Raw genomic sequence first — 23,697 nt, 5'->3', positions numbered from 1 at the left:
GCACTCTTCCAGGTGGAATGTTCTTGAGACAGGGAATCCATAAGGCCTTACTCTTGTCCCAGTTACACTTCAAAGAAGAAGCGAGGCCAAAAAGATTTAAACATTCAACAAGTGCTGGGATATCACTCTCCTTCTTAACAACCACACAGACATCATCTGCATAAGCCGATACAACTACTGAAGGACTCCCAGGGGATACAGTCACTCCTGAAATATTTTTCCTAAATAAAATTAGGAGTGATTCCATTACCAAGGAAAATAATAACCCAGAAACCGGGCATCCTTGTCTCACCCCTCTTTGAACCTGTACCGGAGAGCTGAGTTCGTTATTTATTTTAAATAAACTAAATATATTGTTGTACAACAAAGTCACGTAGGCCCTAAAATTGACACCAAAGCCACATGCTTCTAGCACCCGATACAAAAAAACATGATCCACACTGTCAAAAGCCCTTTCCAAATCCAGGAATATTATCCCAAAATCTTTTTCCAAGCAATCACATTCCATTAAGTCTCTAATCAAAAAAATATTATCATAAATAGATCTGTTTGGGATGCAGTAACTCTGATCATGGTGGACTAGATCACCGATTACCGTCTTCAACCGACTGGCCAACACTTTTGACAATATTTTATAGTCCGTACATAATAACGAGACCGGCCGCCAATTCTTTATCTGTCGTAGATCCCCAGTCTTTGGAATCAGCGACACCACTGCTCTTCTGAAGCTTAGTGGGAGTTCTCCAAGCACCAAGGATGATTCCAGGACATTCAATAATTCAGGGCCCAAAAGGTCCCAAAAAGCCAAGAAAAATTCTGCCGGTAGGCCGTCAATCCCAGGAGCTTTCCCCGAGTCCATTTCACTTAGGGCCTGCGTTAGCTCAGGCAAAGTAATTGTTGAATCCAGGCCCAGGCACTGAGGCTCAGTTAGGGATGAAAGGTGAGAAGTTAAAAATTCCATGGTTTGCTCACAAACATTTTGTTTTGCATAGACTTTTGAAAAAAACTCTCTAATGCACAACCTTACATCTCCAGGGTTGGCAACCATGTTTCCCCTAAAGTCTTGTACAGAGAAAAGGGTTTTGGGTGACTTATTGACAAAATCCATTTGGAAAAAAGATTTACTCGGGGTGTCTGATACCTTTAAATTGTTTATTCTTAATCTAATTAACAGGCCTGCTGCTTTCTCCTGAATCAGCTCTCTCAGTTGAGCCTTCTTTTCAACCAATAACCTGTGGTCTCTTCTGATATTATCTTTAGCCAGTTTACACTCTAACCGTATAATATCAGCTTCTAAACACGCCATTGTTATATTTTTTATGTCAGTTCCATTTGAAACAAACTGCTGACAAAACACTCTAATCTGAGCTTTTGTATTATCCCACCATAATGCTAAAGAAGAGAAAGAGGGCTTTCTTGAAAGTTGGATGACCCAAAAAGCACGGAAGGCGTCTTTAAACAAAGCATCTTCGAGAAGACTGGTATTGAATTTCCAGTATGCACTTTTGCGTAAGGGTTGAGGGAAAAAGAGGCCCATGGTAACTAAATGATGATCAGAAAACAAAGATGGAAAATGATTTGGAGAGATAACCGCATTCCTGAACTGTGAGTTTATGTACCAACGGTCAAGTCTAGCGAAGGTCATTCTCCCATTGGCACATCGTCCCCAAGTATACTCAGATTTGTTGGGGTAATGCAGTCTCCATGCATCTAGCACACCCACTGCCGAAAAATAATTTAACAAATCAGTACTACCTTCGGGATGAGGTTCTGCTGTATTTCGGTCTATACTGGGTTTAAAGGTGCAATTAAAGTCACCCCCCATGCAAATACAATTATTGAGATCTATCGACTGCATGTGTCGAATTAAAGATGAAAAGAAAGCTCTTCGTTCCACACTCTCACTTGGTGCATAAACGTTGAATAGTGTAAACCGAAAATTATTAATGACCAGTTCCAATGAAATAAACCGGCCTTTAATCACCTCCTGGAAGAGGCATGACTCAGGTACCAGGCCTGGTCTGAGTAAAAAGGCTACACCAGCAGAAGAAGAAGACATGTTACTAAAAAAGCATTGTCCTTTAAAGAGGCGACACCAGTCGTACTCCCCATTTTGAATTATATGGGTTTCCTGGAGTAAGAGCACATCAATTTTCTTGCGCTCAAATAAACTTTTCACCTGAACCTGGCGGTTTTGGCTTGCACCTCCGCCATTCATATTTAAGGTTCCAAAGGTGATTTTTTTCATGGATTATCAAAAGGCGTGAGCGGTTGCTGGGAAATCTCGCTCCCTGCTTTTGTAACAGCCTTTCTAAGCCGATGAAACAGCGACCTTGTTAAATGAAATTCATCCGGCCTCCTAATTATGTCCTTTGCAGTCTGGATGAATGAAATTAAATCAGGAAAATGATCTTTTACAATCACATTTCGGTGTCGGTAGGTGTCATTCAGAAAAGAAATAACGAGTTGAGGGGCTATGGATGACTGATCAGATGAAGATTGAGACAACTCAGTCATCTCAACTTCATCCTCTGAATCTGACAAATCAGAAACAGCTCCACCCGGGTCACATATATCAGTCTGCCCAGTCCCCATTTTGATTCCAGCCAAGTCCGAAGATTTGCTGGAATGTTCTATGGTAGAGTCATCCTCACTCTGGTACCCGGGACATTCAGCAGGAGCTGAAATCTCGGCTTCACCCTCCTGCAGGGAGATGTTCACTGGCTCAGTTGACGAACCAGTGTCATGATTTAGATCTTGCAGGGGTAGAGAGGAGCTTGTGGCTGAGACATTCCCAATCCGCTCGGTCTCAGCAGGTAGTAAAGGTGGCGGCTCACTAATGGGCTCACCATCATCTTTAGTCTCACCATCTACTTTTTCTCCCAGGTTTTCGGTGCTGCCCGATAATGTTTCAGAATTAATTAATTCATGTTCCTTCTCCCTGGTGTCAACACAGCTTGTGGACACCTGAGAAAGACGTTCCAGGGCGTCTGCACCCACACTGTCTTTATCCAACACTACCTTTTTCAAAGTAATGTTGGAGTTACAAGCACCAGGTGCTCTTCGTTTCTTTGTCACCACAATGGGATTTTCTTCCATCTCCTCACTGCACGTAGCATCTGCCACCACAGGTGGGTTATCTGGGGTTATTTCATTATTTACCGAATCAGCGGTGTTGTCGTTTACACTAAGACGAACAGGAGTATTATCCCTACTCCTCGAGTGCGAGGGAGCGTCGGTAGGAACCGTTCGGGTATTTCGGTTTACGTTGTTTCGTACGTTAGAGACCGGGGTGTTATCTCTTTTACAATCAGCGTCACTATGACCTGCTTCACCACACCTTACACACGATACCTTCGGACAAAACCTTTTCACATGGCCAAAAGCTCCGCACTGAAAACATGTTAATGAGGCCGATGACGCATACATCTGATACTCATGGTTGTTCACCTTTACCTTGAACGTGATGTTTAACCCCGTGTCATCGCCTCGATCCGGAAGCACCATATACACCTGCCGTCTGAAGCTCATCACGTGTTTAACACGTTCATCCTGAGACCGGAGCGGAATCATTGTGATTTTTGACACAGCTGTTCCGTATCGGGACAAAACGGACATCAGCTGGTTGCAGGTTATAAATGGGGGTACGTTAGATATGACGACCCTCATCGACGGAGTGTCCATAGGCGACGCCAAGACAAAGAGACCTGTCTCTGTGGTTAAACCCGCACTTACAACATCGTGAACGAATTTTTCATCGGACACAAATACAACAACTTTTCGATTCATTCTCGACGCTGCTCGTACATTTTCACAACCGATTATTTTCCCCACCGACAAAACAATGTCCTCAGTGGAAGTTCCTTCGGGTGGAACACACACAAATGCATGCTTCCTTGTTAAGTTGTCGAACGCCTCAAACCGAGAGCGTGCATTCGCCATCCCAGCGAATTAACACCCCCCCCCACTTGTCCGAACCGGACAAGTAGGTACCAAAACGAAATAAATCAAACTAGAATAAATAATAAACGTGCAGTATAAGCACAAAAAGGCTTACAAAGCGTCGTCGAAGCCGGTAGGCCGCACCCAAAATGGGTCCGCTCTCAAACCTCTCTCTCTTGAAGACAAAGGTATAGGAAGGATGAAAAACAAAATGCCAAAGTACACAGGATGGAAAGGAGAGGGAGGGGGGGGGCAGGGGAGGGCAGGAGAGGAGGAAAACTCACAAAGAACTCGCTACACCACAGAGCAGTTGCTCACAGCCGCCATGACGCCACGCCCAACACACGAACGGCCAGCAGGGGGCGCGAGAGAGAGAGAGAGAGAGAGAGAGAGAGCGAGAGAGAGAGAGCGAGAGAGAGAGAGCGAGAGCGAGAGCGAGGGAGAGAGAGAGAGAGAGAGAGAGAGAGAGAGAGAGAGAGACCACCGATGGCGAATTGATAGGACCATCGACTCAGTTTCATCGCAGAAGATTCCAATAAACTTGAAGGCCTTGGTTTCCATGGCATCAAGCTGAGCAAGATGCTGGGTAGGGGAGGGGAGCCAGCCCAGAAGGGAGGAGCAGTACTCCATCAAGCTGTGGATGAAAGCCTTGTCGGTGGATAGGAGTTCAGGTGTCTCAAGGAAGGACTTTGTATGACGGAGGATGCCAAGTTGGCACTGGCTTTGGAGGCCAACCTTCAAATGTGGTTTCCCCAAAGCTTTCTTGCTGAAATGTAATTATACCCAGATATGGATGTCACAAACCAGCAGACATCATCTCTATGCCCTCTGCACTTAATTAACGTACTTGACTTAACAATATAAAATCCTGAAACTGCATTGCATTTTTCTAACGACTAAACGCCTCCAGATGTCTTTTTTTCCCGAAGTAACATTTCATGTTCAGCTTTTCCTGTATCAAGTAGAATTCTCATCTTTTCCCACACCAAATATAAATTCTTCACAATCCTAATCATGGAATCACTCACTGTTACCACAAATATTAAATAACAGTATTTCCAAAAAGACGATGTGGTCAGAGTCCAGTGAACCTTCCAATCATCATGTTCCTCCAAAACGGAAGTGGACTCAAACCCAAACCAGGTAAATTATATTCCATCTTCTCTCCCAACACAGACATTCATTCTTTCAGCAATGAAACAACCATTGTAAATTGCTGTAATTTGAAACCGATAGTTCTAAATTCTTAGGGTAAATAATTACTGTAATTTGGAGTCATTCCACTAACGCCACTATGGAGGAATCTTTTGTGTAATTTCTTCAACTTAATTAGGATTTTACAAGGTCATGGCTCCAACCGAGTGTTAAAACAATACATTGTGGCTTTTGCTGAAGGTATTGGCTTTTTTTTCACGAAATAAATATATTTATTTAATCATAAATATAAATATTTTCGCAGACATGGCGGGCCAAATGGCCTCCTCCTGCATCAAATTTTCTTGTTACCTCCACCAATGAAAGGTGGACACAGGTCATGTCTTGTCAATATCAATGTCAATGGTCTGTCTGTTTGTTTGTCTGTCTTTGAGCAGGATATCTCAAAAAGTTGCGGATACATTTGGTGGAGAGGTTGGGCATTTGACAAGGACGAAATAATTCGATTTTGGTGAAGATCCGAATCTGGATACTGGATTTTTAAAGTGATTCTTCATAATTGAGAAAGGACCACCTTTAGAGACCTTTTTGTCCCCACAGAGCAGGGGTTGGCCTTTTTCCGGCACCTTGGTCCCCTTTTTGAAGCGGTTTTTTTGTGGCCGGATGCCCTTCCTGCCGCCAACCTTGTGAGTCGCCTCCTACGACACACAGGGAATTACCAGTGAACTGGTACTCAATTTGCCGACCTCGGAAGGATGACAGGCTGAGTCAACCCCCCCTGGCGCTAATTCAGCGATTGACCGGGATTCAAACCCAGGATCCTCGGATCCCAAGCCGGCACCCTAACCGCCAAGCCAACACCAGGCACCAGGCAACCAGGCTGAGAGAGAAAGAAATAAAGAGAGACAGAGAGAGAGAGAGAGAGAGAGACAAGAGGGAAAAGGCCAGTCGATGGGGACTCTGACCATGACTGTGCTGCCCTGACGAATCCGGGCAGCAGGGAAGAATGGGGAAGATTTGGCCACCGTCTTGCATTGTAGGGTACAACCACCACGCAGAGGCATCCCCGATACTTGTCGAAGGATGGTGGTGATCACGATGCAGTGATCTCTTTTCAAATCATTGTCATTAACAATGAAAAGTTTCAGCGTCCATACATCCGTCCATGTGTGTGTCCATCACTCTTCATTCCAAATGGTTCCTGCTGTCGTAAATTAATAAAAATGGTACCATTGGAAAACTGATGACCGATTTACTTGGAACAAAAATTAGTGTCCTTTTAATTACAACAGTGCCTGCTTTAAAAGCCAGTCTTTCCAGATTGAAGAAGAAGAAGCAGCAGGAATGGGAATTTATTGCAGCAGTTCCAATGGTACATTTATTGTCCCGTGCCCCTCCAACAAGGTGGGAGACAAGGGACATTGAAATGAGCTCTGTCCAACCGACTGATAAATCTGTCCAAGAATTTTGTGTAAATAATATATCAAAAACCGTTGAACATTTAGCTTTCATATTGCAGAACTCGATACTTTATCTCAACCTCATTAGATCAGGGGTGTGATTGGCTGAATTATGTTGCCATGGCAACCATCTCGGTAATTTTCATTGTGTGTGCGATATTTTAAAAAACCGTTCAAGATTTATCTTTCATATTACACAGATGTACACCTTATACCACCCAAAAGGCAGGGGACCTATAGGTTATCAGCTCAGGGTATTCTATGACAGCACAAACCCTTTATGACACGGAAGTTGCACACGAAATTATACATAGTAATACTTGTCGAAGAAATAGAAAACTATATAAATACACATGGAAATAGCACACAAACAACAACAACAACAACAACAACAACAACAACAACAACAACAACAGCCATGCAGACCACCATGACAGCAGCAACAACAACGTGTTATAAAAGATCCATGTTTCGCTTGCTTAACCCCATTTTACATCCTCATTGAGATTCACAGATGCACTTGGAATATGTTTGTAAAGGACATCATGCTGTTTTTTTATTAAACCTGCAGCAAGGTGATGGGTACATAAGCGCAGTATACCCAAATCTAGGCATTCTCTCTCAGCAGTGTGAGATGTGCTTTGTAAGTGATCCTGTTTAAAGTTCCAATCTGAGCACATGAGCGCTTTGGATGCTGGGCTCCCAGGTTAAAATCCCACATATTGTCTTCACATGTACAGAGCCATTTTAACTCCCTGAGGCGCATATTTAAAATGTGACCATTGTCTGCTTATTCCAGCTTGAACCTGAACAGCACCACCAAAGATACCTGCATGTCCCGCTGGTATGTGATGGCAATGCTTCTAATGAGAAATCTAATGACATCTCTGGATCTTCTTCACTACAGGAGTTGCTTCACTCATTCAGTTAAATTACTTCATTGATCCTGATGATGATGATGACGTAGCACACTCTTCACAGAGTGTCGGTGGTGCCGAAGCTGTTTCTTGGCAAGGGTTGCACTGGGTGGTTTGCCATTGCCTTCCAGCGTTGCTTTTTAACTGCCGATCTTCAATCGAGGAAGCAGGATTGAACTGAACGTCAATCGGCCGGGATTTGAACCACCAACATCCCACTAGGCTCGGAGCGGATGCTCGAACCATTACGCCACCGAGTCTGGTTCATCCAGATAGCTGAGAATATTTATCTTCCATCCACCCTTCCCCAACAACAATGTCCCTCCCATCCATCACAATTGTGACGTCACTCAACACGAACAAGGTAGACTTCAACATAGTGAGATTTTACTGTCACACAGAGACCAAAATAAATGACAGATTGAACACATTTCTCCATTGTGATGATTTTTGCCAAAGAAGAGAGAAATTTTCCAACAAATTTGCGAGATGTACAGCTGGTTAACAAAATGGCTTCCAGAACAGTGAATGATGGCAATCTTGCATGCCATATACATATTACGTACACACAATGATTTTGATTCCCATCTCTTCTTCTCCCTCGCTTCCGACCATCTCCTCCGAATATTCTTTCCATTCTTACCCTCCCTCGATCCCACTTCCCTCCCTTACTTTCCTTTTCCAAAATTCTGCTTCTCTCAATCCCCATTTACACTTTGCCCTGGAATATGTAGATGTTGAGGTGGAAAATAGTTCTTTCATCTTTCCTTGTTTGCAAAGATTGAAGCTTTCCTGATGTATGTGATGTACCAAAGAAAGCCTCATGCCCTTGAAACCTCACACCATCTTTCATTACATTGGTGATCCACAGCCACCAGACTTCTTTTTTTATTATTTTTTTTCAAAGAAAAATTGGAGCTTTGTATAAAGGCATCAGTAGTTTTTGCAGGTGTAGAGATTTGTAGGCGAGAGACACAGGCTTTTTTTTTTTTTTTTTTTTTTTTTGTATACAAGATCGAGGCTCGTGAAAGAGCGAACATTAATCACACAGAAAGACAAACCGACACATAAAACATCGGGAGCGGTAGACAATATGGGGAGAGAGGGGGAAGGACACAAACACAACATTTGATGTACAGCTGGTACAGCTTTTTTGGATTTCTTTTTTGGATTAAAAAAAAAATCTGGAAGGCTTCCTTTGACATGCAGAGACATAAAAAAAACATCTTTCACATTCACATCCTGAGATCTCATTCTCAGTTACTGTTATCTCAGTTATCGCCGAAGGCTACTTCAAATGTATGGATAGTGAGCCACCCGCACTTACCAAAAAGTCCCATTATACGATTGTGATGCAACTCGATTAAAGTCAAGACCATGCTGTTTAACCAATTTCACAAATACAAGAAAGAACAACGAAAAGGTAGCCATGTTATGTCACATGGCTGATGCCATCTCATACCCAATTGTCGCATTTGGAGATATCCATTTTGCCCGGTTTTAGCTTAATTGGGGGTAGTTCTACACATTTGAATCCAACTTACAGCATTTCTTGCGTGGTCAAAAGTGGCCAGACGGAAACCAAACAGTTCAATCTTGGTTTCATCAGACCACAGAATCTTGTTTCTCACAGTCTGAGAGTCCTTCAGGTGCTTTTTTGCAAACTCCAAGCGGGCTTTCATGTGTCTTTCGCTGAGGAGAGGCTTCCGTCTGGCCACTCTGCCATAAAGGCCAGATCGGTGGAGTGTTGCAGTGATGGTTGTCCTTCTGGAAGTTTCTCCCATCTCCACACAGGATCTCTGGAGCTCCGCCAGAGTGACCATCGGGTTCCTGGTCACCTCTATTACCAAGGCCCTTCTCCCCCGATTGCTCAGTTTGGCCGGGTGGCCAGCTCTAGGAAGAGAGTCCTGGATGTTCCAAACTTCTTCAATTTAAGAATTATGGAGGCCACTGTGCTCTTGGGAACCTTCAATGCAGCAGAAATTTTTTTGTAGGCTTCGCCAGATCTGTGCCTCGACACAATCCTGTCTCTGCGCTCTGCAGGGAATTCCTTCGACCTCATGGCTTGGTTTTTGCTCTGATATGCATTGTCAGCTGTGAGACCTTATATAGACAGGTGTGTGCCTTTCCAAATCATGTCCAATCAATTGAATTTACCACAGGTGGACTCCAATCAAGGTGTAGAAACATCTCAAAGATGATCAAGAGAAATGGGAGGCACCTGAGATAAAGTTCAAGTGTCATAGCAAAGGGTATGAATACTTATGTAAATGTGATATTTCAGTTTTTTCTTTTTAATAAATTTGCAAAACTTTCTAAAATCCTGTTTTCTCTTTGTCATTATGGGGTATTGAGTGTAGATTGATGAGGGAAAAAATGAATTTAAACGATTTCAGCATAAGGCTGCAACATAACAAAATGTGAAAAAAGTGAAGGGGTCTGAATACTTTCTGATTGCACTGTATATATCAAGGCTTTATTGATTACTTTTTCATACATCATGCAAGCGCACACACACACACACACACACACACACACACACACACACACACACACACACACACACACACACACACCAATGATTATATCTATCTATAATTCCAGTAATCTCTGTGTGTATGTGTGTGTGTATGTGTGTGTGTATGTGTGTGTGTATGTGTGTGTGTATGTGTGTGTGTGTATGTGTGTCTGTGACCGCTGTTTCTCGACAACCACGGGTCCGATATACTTGAAACTTGCCAGATATATTGCTGGGGACCTGAGGATGTGCCTTTTCAAGGTTTCATATTAATCGGAGAAGTAGTTACCGAGCTATGTCCAAAAAACGATTCAACCAATCAGAGAGCAGCGAGCTATCACGTGTGCCGAACGTGGCGAACAGACTCTGCCTCGGACGGCACATTTGAGAGCGTATTCATTTATTTCACGTTGGCAAACTATGTTGGCGCTATGTTGGCGTTAAACTATGTTTTAAAACTAATTAAAACTAATTTGCGATTCATCGTAACTGCCATATGCGACCTTCCGGACAGTCAAATGAGGACGTCACTTCCGGACTTACGGATAGTCATAGTGACGACGTACTGATGCTGAACGTGGCGAGCAGACGCTGTAAGGTACGATCGATTGTAGTACACGTTTATAATAACTCTGCCGATACAGGCCCGATTAACTGCAGCGCCATGCGAGCTGCGGCGTCGGGACGATACATTCATTGTACGGTCACATCACGCACTTACGGGCACGCCCATGCATGCATGGGCGAAGACATTTTTTTTTTTTTTTTTGGCAAGGAACGGGCACCCACGTACGGGCACGTCCTAGTTAATTTAAAAACAGAAAATTGATTTACATATAAAATCATTTTCAGACTTCATTTCATTGCTCAACAAATATGCACCGTTGGGATTGACAATGAAATGTATCTGTGCATGCTTTAAAAACGTGAGATTGCAAATTATTGCTCCATTCATGATGACAGCAAGATAAATGCTTAGCTTCAGTATTTAATGTTGCAAAGCCAAGTTTGCATGGTCGGTCACCCTCCTGACAACATGAGAAATATGTGAAATGCAGCTGTGAAAAAAAATCGACAATGACCAGTTTAGTGCTCCCATCTGAGCACTTGCCTCACATTGATGTCAAGAATGATATAAATCCCATATATTGTTACTTTGTACAGATATTGTTTTCTATGATTTCTTTCTCGAAAAACAAGTTAGTTATCACAGGCACACTGAACAAATTCCAAATGTCTGCCACCTTCAGTCAAACGTCACGAGGCCTGTCCAGCGGGTTTATGAAAGACTTGGGCCAAAAATGTTTCTCTGCATAATCCCAAGAAGGTGGAAATAACTGAGGCAATTACATAAGTAACTACATAATTTAAAGCCGAGGAAACCAAGGGTTTCAAGATCATTGGAATCTCTCGTGATGAAGTTGAGTCTGTGGCCTAATTCAGGGCTAACTAAACTCAACACTTTGTCATCGCTGACATGTCGCTGGTCTCTGTCTTCTTCCGCCTCATTTCTGGTCTTGCACACTCTGCCCCTCCATGCTTTGCCCCCTAAGTTTATGCAGGACGCACGTGGTCCACCAGAAAACCCCGTACAGTGAAACTGCCAAAATTCAGAACCATGGGTGTGTCATGAACAGCTGGGCATACCTGCATATGTCTTGTGCAGAAGGACAAACAGATGTGCGTGACGCACTCTGGGCAACTGTCACAGATGTGGGGCTGCTGGCCTGTAACATCAATAAGTTGTAGAACGTTTGGAACACAAACAAAATCATATCAATCAATTGCAAATCAATATGACAATTGGGACCTTCATATATGTTTCGCCACATATACATAAATACAAAGTTACATGTGACAGTCTATACAAATACACAATGATAAGAATTTACTTTGATTGGTTCTTCACATTTATGACATTTAGTCACAACAAAAAGTTCTGGACGACTTATGACAAAACTTATTGGATGAGTTAGTTATGTGACAAGAACAAACTCATTAGATTTTGGTTCAGGTCCGAATCCAGATCTGGCCTATCAGTGGGATACAAAACGTAAACGGTTCAGCCTGGCGGAGGGTTGTGCTCTACCAAGTGCACTTCTAGTTTAAAATGTTTCTGGTAGTGCCACAAAATCTACAAATGACAATTGTTTTTACTCGTGATTTTGAAAGTTTTGAGGTTTTGAGCAATTTTGGTAAAGCATTGCAAGTTTTAAAACATGCAGCTGTTACGGATTCGTCACTTCCGTTGTTGTGGTTTTCATCCACTTGACATATTTCTGATATTATATACTATTATTGTCTTCAAAAGGTTTATTGTTCATGAATCGTTTGCAAAGGTTAAAAGCGTTAATGTTTAAAAGAGACAGGAAGCCGGATCGGGAACCGGAAGACGAAAAAGAAGGAGAAGAAGAAGAAGGCGTGGCGAGTAAAGTTGGACAAGATGCGTGGCTTCCAGCTCCGTAGCGAGCGTTATCGAACGAAAGTCGAGAGTGAACTTTGAGTTTCCTTGAAAGGAATTTCCTGCGATAGGTGTTATCGCTGGAGGATTGAGAAACCTGCGTAGTCAGGTTTAGGCATTGAGATTCTGAAGAATCCTCGCCGGGTCGCTTCGTCTCAAGTAAGAGCCGTCGGCCATTTTGACCCTCGTGCTTCGTTCACCGAAAAAGGTTTTGCTACGCATCAGCTTTTCTCACCATCCTGTCGTCTGTCGGGGATGTGTGTGCGCAATCGCTGTGTTTGAAGATTACGTTGCGGTTCTCTGACTGAACTGTGAACGTGCACATCTGGAGGGCGCCTTTGGTTTTGGACCAAATGACGTTCTACGCTTTGCCTACGCTTACGCCTCGTCATCATCAACGGGGTTTGGGTCTCGATTCGATCTCGCTCTGACACTCGCTGGAGGGGATCACCTTTGAGTTATAGAGACATTGAGGAGTGTGCTTTTTCACTCACTTGGAGTGCAGTGAGTTATCTTACTTTAGCTGATGGTACCATCATAAGATATATTGAGTGTACTTTTGATTGCCATTGGTTGTATCGTTATTCTTGTGTGATTTTTCAATACAATATTTGTTCGTTGCTAATCATTGGTGTGGTTTCACTGTTATTGCTGACACAGAATAACATATTTTTCTGCCGTGGCTCCTCTCGGGGCTCGGAGGTACATCGCGACCAGGGGGTCGGGGAGGAGCACGTAACAGAAATTGGGGGCTCGTCCAATTGACTCGTGGGCTCGAAATTGGGTCTTCGTCTGGGATTAAATTCCCTAATAACATCCATTCGGGATTGACCGAGATTGAAATTGGGGGCTCGTACTGTGGAGAATTTGGGGGCTCGGCTTTGCTGATTAAATTCCTTAAATCTCGTACTGTGGATTAAATTCCCTAAATTTCGTCTGGGAAAGAATTCCCTAACATTCCCAGAATTCCCAAATTTGGAATTTTTTTTCCAACATTCCCAAATTTTTCAAAAAATTGGAAAATTTTGTGTGAAGGTTAACAGGTGTTAACTGATAGTCACCATGGTGTTTGACACAGGAAAATTTGCGGCGTCCCCTAGTGAGGCACAGTTCCAAGCGTTAAAAAAATTGGATCTCTTGATATTGGCCAAACATTTTAGCTTGGAGGTCCAAGCTAATATGAAGAAAGCAGAGATGCAGACATTGGTGATAAAATCTCTGGTGGGACTAGGAACATTGAAAGAGGTAGCCTTGGATTGGTTACCTGAGGAACAAGAAAATGTGGAGCTCCGGAAACTGGAGATGCAACTGCAGAGCCAGGAAAGGTTAGAAGAGAAAAAAATCAGAGGAAAGGAGAGTTGAAAGGGAACTCGAAGAAAGAAGAGAAGAGAAAAAAGCAGAGGAAAGGAGAGTTGAAATGGAACTCGAGGAAAGAAGAGCAGCACAGGAACGAGAACTCGAGGAAAGAAGAGCAGCACAGGAAAGGGACCTCGAAGAAAGAAGAGAACAGGAAAGAGCAGAGGAGAGAAGAGCCGAAAGGGAGTTAAAGGAACGTGACCTGGAGCTTCAGAGGGAAATTAAATTCAAGGAGCTGGATTTAATGAAAGAACGGGGAGAGGTACCATCCATGCCGGCTGGTTCGACAACGAGTCAGAACACCTGGGATGTTGGTAGACATGTGAGGCTGGTTCCACTCTTCAATGAAAAGGAGGTAGCCAAGTTTTTTTTTGCACTTTGAGAAAGTGGCTCGAATGCTAACATGGCCGGAGGAGTCCTGGACCATGTTAGTGCAAAGTGTTCTGGTGGGTAAAGCTCAAGATATTTATTCGGCTTTACCGATTGACCAATGTGCAGATTATGAGATAGTGAAGAAAACCATTCTCAAAGCCTATGAATTGGTCCCTGAAGCTTACCGGCAAAAATTCCAGAATGCCAGGAAGAGGGAGAGTGAGACCCATGTGGAGTTTGCCAGAATGAAAGAAACCATGTTTGATCGGTGGTGTGATTCAAAAGGGGTTGGGAAAGACTTCAAACTATTGCGACAATTGATCCTGGTGGAGGAATTCAAACAGTGTGTCCACGAGGACATTAAAGTACATCTGGAGGAACAGAAGGTACCAGAGTTGTATGAGGCAGCAACTGCGGCAGATGACTATGCCTTGACACACAGGATGAGGTTCCATAAACCTAACTTCCCACCTAGAGTTCGCCCGGAGAGTTATGATACATCCGGTGCGGAGAACGAAGATTCATGGGGGCGGCCGAGAGATGACTATGAGGACAGATCTGATACCGCGACTCTTAGGGATCAGAGGTCTGCAGTTCCAAGACGGACTTATCCTCCGGGGGGCTCGAGGCAAACCACGAGTTTCTCCTCCGGGCCTACTTGCGCTTTTTGCAAGAAACCTGGACACTTGATGTCCCGATGTTATGCTATGGAAAGGCAAAATCAGGAGCGGAGTCAGACGAGTACAACTCCGAATGCAATGGCAAATGTAAGAAATCGCCCTCAAAAGGGTTACCAACCATTTATTTCAGAGGGGTTTGTGTCACTGGATGGAGAATCGACTAACCAGAAACCGGTTAGGGTATTGAGGGACACAGGAGCACATCAATCTTTGATGCTTGAAGGCATTTTGCCATTGTCAGAGAAGACGGCAACTGGTGTTAGTGTTCGTTTACAGGGGGTTGGTGGCTGTGTTAAAGCTCCACTTAATGTCATCCATTTAGAGTCTGATTTGGTATCAGGACCGTTCACCGTAGGTTTACAAGCCACTCTTCCTGTAGAGGGAGTATCTTTTGTTATCGGGAATGATTTGGCCGGTGGTAAAGTTTCTGGTAACCCGATGTTTGTTAAAAAGCCTAGTATGGAAAGTAACACTACACAAGTCAGGGATGGAGGCAATGTTGGCAAGCTCTTTGTAGGTGGACTGAACTTCAAAACAAGGAAAGATGTTCTGGCCTCTGTCTTCGGCAAATATGGCCCGCTTTTGGAAGTGCTGCTGATAAAAGACAGGGAGACACAAAAGTCAAGAGGGTTTGGCTTTGTCACGTTTGAAAACACAAAGGACGCCAGAGATGCAGAAAAGCATCTGAATAGCAAGGAGTTGGAGGGTCGGACCATAACAGCAGAGAACGCATTTCATAGGTGTCGAGGGGGCTACAGAGGAGGACAATGTGGAAGTAGTGGTTTTGGTGGTGGCCGCAGTCGATATTACTATGGAGGCTCCCAGAGTTACGGCAGCTCCCGAAGGAATGATTAATCAGGGTAGTGGCCGAGAAGGAGACCGCTATTCATGTGACTACAGTGACAAGCAGTCCAACCGTGATTATTATGAAAGTTCGGAAGAGTTGAAGTACTGAATGCTGCGGAGCAGCCGAGCCAAGATTCCTACACGGATTAACCATGAACACCACGTTCCTAAAGGCGTCCCTGTAGTGAACTTTCCGACACGGATTAACCGTGAACTCCACGTTCCTAAAGGCGTCCATGTAGTGAATACTTCCAGGCCTCACCACCCAACCACCATGGAACCTGGCTCTCAGCTCGGCCTCCCGGAAAAAGTGCTGTAGATTTGCTTGAATTTGGATTTTTGATCACAACCCCTTAACCTTCATTCAAAAGAAACTAAAAGTAAAAAAAAAGAGGGTGATGAGATGGAGTTTGGCTTTGCAGGAGTCCAACTGGGAAATTGAACATGTAAAGGGCAGGGACAATGTCGTTGCTGATGCTTTGTCCAGAGTGAATTAACTTTGGAAATCTCTGTGGGTTGTTCAAGTTTTGTTGCTTTATTTTTGGGGAATATTGAGTATTGTTGCTCACGGGAATTGATGATTTGGGATGTGAGTTTACTTTTGTTTGTTTAAAGAGTTTGCCTGCAAAGAAAGTTTTCGCTGTGTTCAAACTTTCTTTCTTGAGGGGGGGGGGGGGGGGGGGAAGTGTTACGGATTCGTCACTTCTGTTGTGGTTTTCATCCACTTGACATATTTCTGATATTATGTACTATTATTGTCTTCAAAAGGTTTATTGTTCATGAATCGTTTGCAAAGGTTAAAAGTGTTAATGTTTAAAAGAGACAGGAAACCGGATCGGGAACCGGAAGACGAAAAAGAAGGAAAAGAAGAAGAAGGCGTGGCGAGTAAAGTTGGACAAGACGCGTGGCTTCCAGCTCCATAGCGAGCGTTATCGAACAAAAGTCGAGAGTGAACTTTGAGTTTCCTTGAAAGGAATTTCCTGCGATAGGTGTTATCGCTGGAGGATTGAGAAACCTGCGTAGTCCGGTTTAGGCGTTGAGATTCTGAAGAATCCTCGCCGGGTCGCTTCGTCTCAAGTAAGAGCCGTCGGCCATTTTGACCCTCGCACTTCGTTCACTGAAAAAGGTTTTGCTACGCCTCAGCTTTTCTCACCATCCTGTCATCTGTCGGGGATGTGTGTGCGCAATCGCTGCGTTTGAAGATTATGTTGCGGTTCTCTGACTGAACTGTGAACGTGCACATCTGGAGGGCGCCTTTGGTTTTGGACCACGTGACGTTCTACGCTTTGCCTACACTTACGCCTCGTCATCATCAACGGGGTTTGGGTCTCGATTCGATCTCGCTCTGACACTCGCTGGAGGGGATCACCTTTGAGTGATAGAGACATTGAGGAGTGTTCTTTTTCACTCGCTTGGAGCGCAGTGAGTTATCTTACTTTAGCTGATGGTACCATCATAAGATATATTGAGTGTACTTTTGATTGCCATTGGTTGTACCGTTATTCTTGTGTGATTTTCAATACAATATTTGGTCGTTTATAATCATTGGTGTGGTTTCACTATTGATTGCTGACACAGAATAACATATTTTTCTGCCGTGGCTCCCCTCAGGGCTCAAAGGTACATCGCACGTAACACAGCTCAATAAAGCACAATGATGTGTGTATGCTTAAAAGAGATGTATTGGTTTGTAAATCATGCTCCCTTTACAAGTGTGAGATTAGATGAGGAACTACTTCTGCTTATTACCCTGCGCTCGCGAAGCGAAAAGCGGGGCTAAGCATTCAGGTATGTACGTGTGCCGTGTGCAGTGCGTGTGCCATGTGCCATACGTGTGCAGTACTCTGTACGTGTGCCGTGTGCCATACGTGTGCCGTGTGCCATACGTGTGCCGTGTGCCATACGTGTGCCGTACGTGTGCCGTGTGTGTCTTCATTTTAAAAATTCATTTTCTCGGCAACCGTTGGTCCGATTGACATGAAATTTTCACCATAAGAGGGCCTCCTCCTGCAGAATATTTTAATGATTATTATGATGTCATAGGTCACGTGGTACAGGCGGCATCTTGGAAAAACCTCGCACCTCTATATCTCTGAAACCACTCCATGGAAAAAATTGGGACCAGGCTCATTGTCAACTACTCCCCACGGGGAATAAGATATGTTAATTATGATGTCATTGGTGCCTTCATTATGACGTCATAATTCGACAAATACAACACTAATTCATCAGATCATTATTTTTAAAATTTCAGCATTTGAGCATTCGTTCATTCGAGCATTTCAGCATTTGTAGCGAATTTGAGAAAGTGTAACGAATGTGAGAATTATGGTTTTGTTGTGTGGAAATGTCACCCTCCGTAATGTAAAGAAAGGTCGACGGTCGTCCTCTTAGTTCATTCCATAAACATACACGCACGGCACCATATATCCTTTTAAATAGTTATTCCCTTATTCTATGTAGTTTAAGGTTGTGTTTCCCAATAGTCGACTCTCCATTGCACCGAATTAAATAAGAGTAGGTCACATCTTCAAAGTGCCAGGTTTGGATGGTTTTCGCCGCAAATGGACTCCATTGAGCACGCGGTCGGTTGGAAGAAGAAAGGCGTGTCTCCGCACCTCATCATAGAAAGGAGGAGTGAGTCGGCCCCGCTCAACCAACCCAGCACGAAGGGGTTTGGCTTGAGCGGGCGGAGAGAGAACGATCTGGGAGGTTCGCGAAGGTTCAAGGGTGGGGCTTATATAACCCGCGGGCGACGCCCCCACCTCAGATGAGCTACGGAGATGAGAGATACGTGCCGCGCTGCAGATGAGATACATGCCACGCTGCAGAGGAGATACGGACCGAGGCAACGCAAGGAGCGCGCGACGCAGCAGTGCGGAAAAAGCAACTTCGCCCGCGCAGTTTGGAACCGCGGGAGTTCGCACGACCGCGGCTCGGCTTTTTGACGGCGGTGCCTTCCGGCCCGACCGTGCCCAGTCCCCGCTGGACCTTCCTTGCCTCTCCAAGCCATCCACTTTCAGCCATTCATTCCTGCCTGCATTCCCCGTGTAAGTGTGATCGTTCGTCTGTCTTTCACGTTGTCCTGGGGTATTAATTAAGCTTGTATAGTTAAGCTAATATTTGCACTGTGTCTCCTTCCATTCTTTCTGTCTTTATTTTATTATCCTTCCTTCTTCCTTGGTTATTTTTGGTCTTGTAAATAATAGTAATAAATTATATTTGTTCTTCCTACCTTCGTCTTTTTCTTCACATTCGGTCGCTTTAGTGATTTCCCCCATTGAGGGCCGGTGGCGCGATTCGGCCGATGAAGATTAATCGGGTCAGTCTTGGTAACCGGCTCACGGTGCAGTTCGCTTCGCCCGGCGCAACTAGTCAATTACGCTGCGACCGTGGGCGGGGGAGTATTTCCTTGCGTACCGGTAGGTGCTGATATTTATGTCATAGGACGGTTGGGCCTAATACCCTACCCAGCGCTGACCGGGCGTGACGTCATACCCTCAGGACCACGTCGGTCAGTCATATAAACGAGGGGACTAATCCCCCCTTGGTAAGTGGGGAAGGCCGACGTTGGATTCCGTAACAATTGGTGTCAGGAGCGAGGTTCGAACCCGAAGCGCGCTTAACGCGCTCAAAATTACGAGCGGCCGAAATTTTGTTTAACATCCCAAATTGAGTCGTGCCATGGACAATCAAGGCGATGGGATGCTGGTTGGGGAGTTAGAAGGGGGGGGGGGGGTAGAATCTACCCAGGACCTCGGGGAAATGTATATGGGGGAAATGGAGGAGGAGAGCAATGGTAATGTGGTTGTGGGGGGATCAGACGCACAAAATGGCGCCCTCGCACACGTGGTTGTAGGGACACAAAATGGCGCCCTCACGCACGTGGTTGTAGGGACACAAAATGGCGGCGCTTCGCACGTGGTTGCGGCAGCTGAGCCCGAGATGCCAATGAATTTGGACCTGTTTATGAAACAGATGATGGCCTTTATGGTAAAAACAGACGATAATTTCAAAGGGATGGAAAACAGGATGGGAGGCCAAATGGGGGCAATGAGGGACGAAGCAAGGGGTACCAGTGAACGTATGGACAATAAATTTGAGGGGTTAGACAATAAATTTAAGGGGTTAGACAATAATTTTAAGGGGTTGAACAATAAATTTGAGGGGTTGGACAGTAAATTTGAGGGGTTAGACAACGGGATAAAAGGGGTGAAGAATGGGTTAGCGGGGCTAGAAAACAGGATGGAAGACAAATTGCGGGCAATAGGGGAGCAATCCGCCCGGGAAATTAAACAAATGGGAGAGCAGATAGAGGAGGTGAAAATCGGGTTAGACACTAAATTGCATGCTCAGAGGAATGAATTGGGACAGATGAGGGCGGCATCTACTAAAGAAATGGAGGAGATGGGGGAGGAAATAAGACGAGGTGTAAGCGAGGAGGTCTCGGGGGTACACGAGGAGGTAAAGCGAGGTAAGGAGCGTATGGAGAAAGAGGTGAGGAATAATACGGCTAGGTTACAGGGGGGCATAGAGGACCTGACACGGGGAGTAGAGCAGCTGACGGTGGGACAAAAGGAATTAGTGGAGCAAGTGGAAAAGAACACTGCGGTACTAGGAGGGTTGAAAGCGACACAAAAAGAACTCAAAAATGAACTCATAGCGACAAAGAGGGAATGTCAGATGGTACGTGAGGGACTGACAACGAGGTTGGACGAGGTGACGGAGGCAATGGAGACGAAGGACCGGGAGGTGAGGCCGCACATAGAAACGGTCAAGGTGACCTTAGAGGACGAAATTGAGGAGACGCACCGGGAAATAAAAGAGGTGAAGCAAAAGTTAGAGGATGTGGAAGAGGGGGTGAGTGAAATTAAGAAGAGACGGAGGGAAACTAAGAAAGAGATAAAGGAGGAGGTGATGGAATATGTACAAGGTCGGTGCTCAAATCGTGATGGTGTGCTTGCTAACCAAATAAAGAGTTTGCAGGTGGCGAAGGAGGTGCGGAGACGAGGTGCCGAGGTGAGTGGCGATATACGCGGAAATGTATATGGGGTGAGGGGAGATTCAGTCGGCTTGGGGGGTGGTGTAGACCCGGGTGTTCGTGAGGGACCAATGGTGAGGTGTATGACTGGTCCGCAGGGTATGAATAAAGGAGGTGTGCGAGGAAGTCCGACTATGGGGTGTGTGAGGAAAAAGTGCGCGCCAAGGAGTGAGTGCGCTGTCAAGAGTAAGGGTGAATGCGCTACCGAGTGTGGTGGTGAAAGTAGCGAGAGTGACACGGAGCGTGAGTTGGTTGTGGCAGGTGAGCGAGGATGTACACCTGCGATGGAAGGATGCACACCTGGAATGGTAGAGCGCGTATGGGAATGCACACTGGAGTTAGTAGTGAGGCACGTGATTGGGTGTGCGGAGGAGAGCACACCTGTGGTTGTCACAGAGGATGTGACCGAGGAGGAGGCGCAAAGAGGTGTGTTGGTGAGGTGTGCGAACGACGAGTGTGTGCAAAGGTGTGCGGTGGTCAGGTGTGTGACAAAGTCTGTGAGCGGAATGAGTGTACCTGGGTGTGTAAGAGAAGGTGCAATGACGAAGAGCATGGAGGCAGCTGGATGTGTGAGCAAGGAACAGGCTGCGGGGTGTGAACATGCAAGTGGAGCATCGACGCTAAACAGGATAGTGGTTAGATCGACGTTTAGCCGAAGAGGGCCCTCGGTTCGTGCCGGGCGTTGTGTGCCGCGGGAACCAGGGGGGATCGTAACCACGGCGGTTTGGAAAGAACCGCAGTACGCGATCCACGCCGGGCCTCGCTCTGAACGGCCGCGTCCGTGCTCCACTAAGCGGAGCGGGCGGCCCGGTTCAAGGACACCGAGGAAGGGTCATCATGGCGACCCCTTTTTGTTGCGGCGTTCCGGCAGGGCGGGTTCGGGCCATTGGACGGCTCCGTGCCGAGGTGGTGCGTGGGATCTCGGCCCGAGTAAACCTCCTTCCCTGCACCGAATGCCGGACGGATCCAACCGCCGGCACCAAACAACCCGCATTCATCGCTCGGCTTTGCGAAGCCGAGCTTTGGAAATGAATTGGCGCACCGAGAGGCTCAAGTGAGTAGACGTGTGATGATGATAGTGTTTTGGACCCGAAATTGAAATAGAAAAAATTTGATGATTGGTGGAATGATTGGGAAATTTTTGATTGGTTGCAATTGGATGAGCCAAATTGGTAGTGAGAGATGCCCGATGTGGTGGGATGGCAACACTGCCATCCCTCACACCGGGGGCAAAGGAGCAATAGTTTTATGGGGTTGGCAGTGTAAGCTCGCCGAGGGAGGGTTTGGATAATGTATAGGGACCTAGAAATGACCATAGGTAACGGTAAGGTTAGGTAGCAACATTGAACAAGTAGTGGGGACATAGAGAGGGTAGAATGAATGATAATGACGAGGGAGCGCAATAATATAAGGGGCGACGGGGAAGCGCGAGTTTTAGCAGGGCACCAGGTAGCTTAGATGATGCAGTGTGTTTGAGAATCGGAGGTGTATTGTGAAAAGTGAGTGAGGAATAATTGTGATTGCACAGGTGTGCACTGAACAGGTGTGTGGAGCAGTGTATGAGTGAGTGATGGTGATGGTGTATTGTGTTGACCAAATGGTCCAGGGAGGAAGGAGGGTGTAGGAAGCACCAGTAGGAGTGATTGCACAGGTGTGCAACTACAGGTGAGCATGGTTGTATGGAGAATGGTTGTATGAAATAAATGGTATGGAATATCTGGAGTATGGAATGGATGGTCATGGAGTGAGTGTGTTGGAAACTGTGGAGTGGAGTGGATGGTGCGAAGGTGTGGATGGGGGAAAGGAGGATGGACCCCATCACGAATACCCGGGGAGGGTAGTTTAAGTATTAGGTAGAGGGTACAGGTAAATTGTGGTTGGATATTGGCATCTGTGGTGCGTGTGGAAGAATGGTGCTTGGATGGGTGCATTAGTGTCGTGGAAATGGCTGGGCATGTGGCCTGTTAGTGTGTATAGTTGGTTGAGCACACCGCCACTGTTAGGATGTCGGCCAGGTGAGGCCGCAGGTGGGCTCTGGGAGCCGGTAGAGTTGTTGTGGATGGGGCCCGAGGATCCGGAGGACGGACCCGGAGCCGGTAGAGTTGTTGTGGATGGGGCCCGAGGATCCGGAGGACGGTAGCCCAGTGCCAGAGAGGGCACCGAGTGGGGTAAGCGCCAAGGAGGGCCTTCCTCAGTTAGATAGGTTAGGTCAAGGAGCAGGTAAGCTCGGAGGCAACTGCAGTGGTGGAGGTGTGCACGTGGGTAGACCTGCTGGGAGAGCTACACGACTCAGCCCGGAAATTGTGCAAGGGCACAGGGAGTTGAACCGGGTGAGTGAGACCCCAAATTGAGAAGCACCACAGTTTGGTCAATGGAAATTTGGTTCTTAAAACCGCATAGAGTAAGATGGCCAATGATTTGGCAGGGAAAGACCCCGGGTAGTGTAAAGTGTATTAAAGTCATTTAGAAGGTAGTTAGGATTGAGATCTCCTCGCACCATCTACATCCACTCACCTGAGGTGACGAAACTCTACACCATGCCATGTGTTTTTTTTTGTTATTTTATTGTGCAAATGGTTGGAATGTGAGATGCATCATGACGTGGGTGTGACATTGTGCTTTGTGTTCCATCTCTCCCTCCTTATGAGGATTGATGATGAATTGGTGATGGCAAATTTTGGTTAGAGGGATTGTGGTGACGAATTTGGTTTCGGGGAAATATGGGGGAGACGTGACAGTAGTGACGAATTTGTAAATGTGTAGGTTTTTTGTAAATATGGGGAGGGGCAAGGGGGGGTAGTGTAGATCACATGTGGGGGGCGTACGGTAGGGACGAGCATTTCTCACTTCACTCTCCGTACGCACCTCGTCCTGCATTACCTTGTTTGGTGTACCCTTGTGACCCTACCCCTCGCTCACCTGTCTTCTTCCCCCCCCCCCTTGTCTCCC

The 23,697-nt window shown here is 45.6% G+C and overlaps 1 protein-coding gene across 1 annotated transcript in view; it reads right to left on the bottom strand.

The window, feature by feature from the left end:
• The window catches only part of LOC137432521 (E3 ubiquitin-protein ligase MARCHF8-like), a 191,772-nt gene that overhangs the window by 62,557 nt on the left and 105,518 nt on the right, over positions 1 to 23,697 (bottom strand). Inside the window, exon 3 of the mRNA XM_078783320.1 lies at positions 11,640 to 11,719. Coding sequence (XP_078639446.1) covers positions 11,640 to 11,719 — 80 coding nt within the window. The remainder of the gene's footprint in view (positions 1 to 11,639; positions 11,720 to 23,697) is intronic.

This window comes from Myxine glutinosa, chromosome 8 (genome assembly GCF_964187855.1).
Source record: "Myxine glutinosa chromosome 8, kmMyxGlut1.1, whole genome shotgun sequence".
NCBI classification, from domain to species: Eukaryota; Metazoa; Chordata; class Myxini; order Myxiniformes; family Myxinidae; genus Myxine; species Myxine glutinosa.
This window is presented reverse-complemented; position numbering and strand designations above follow the sequence as displayed.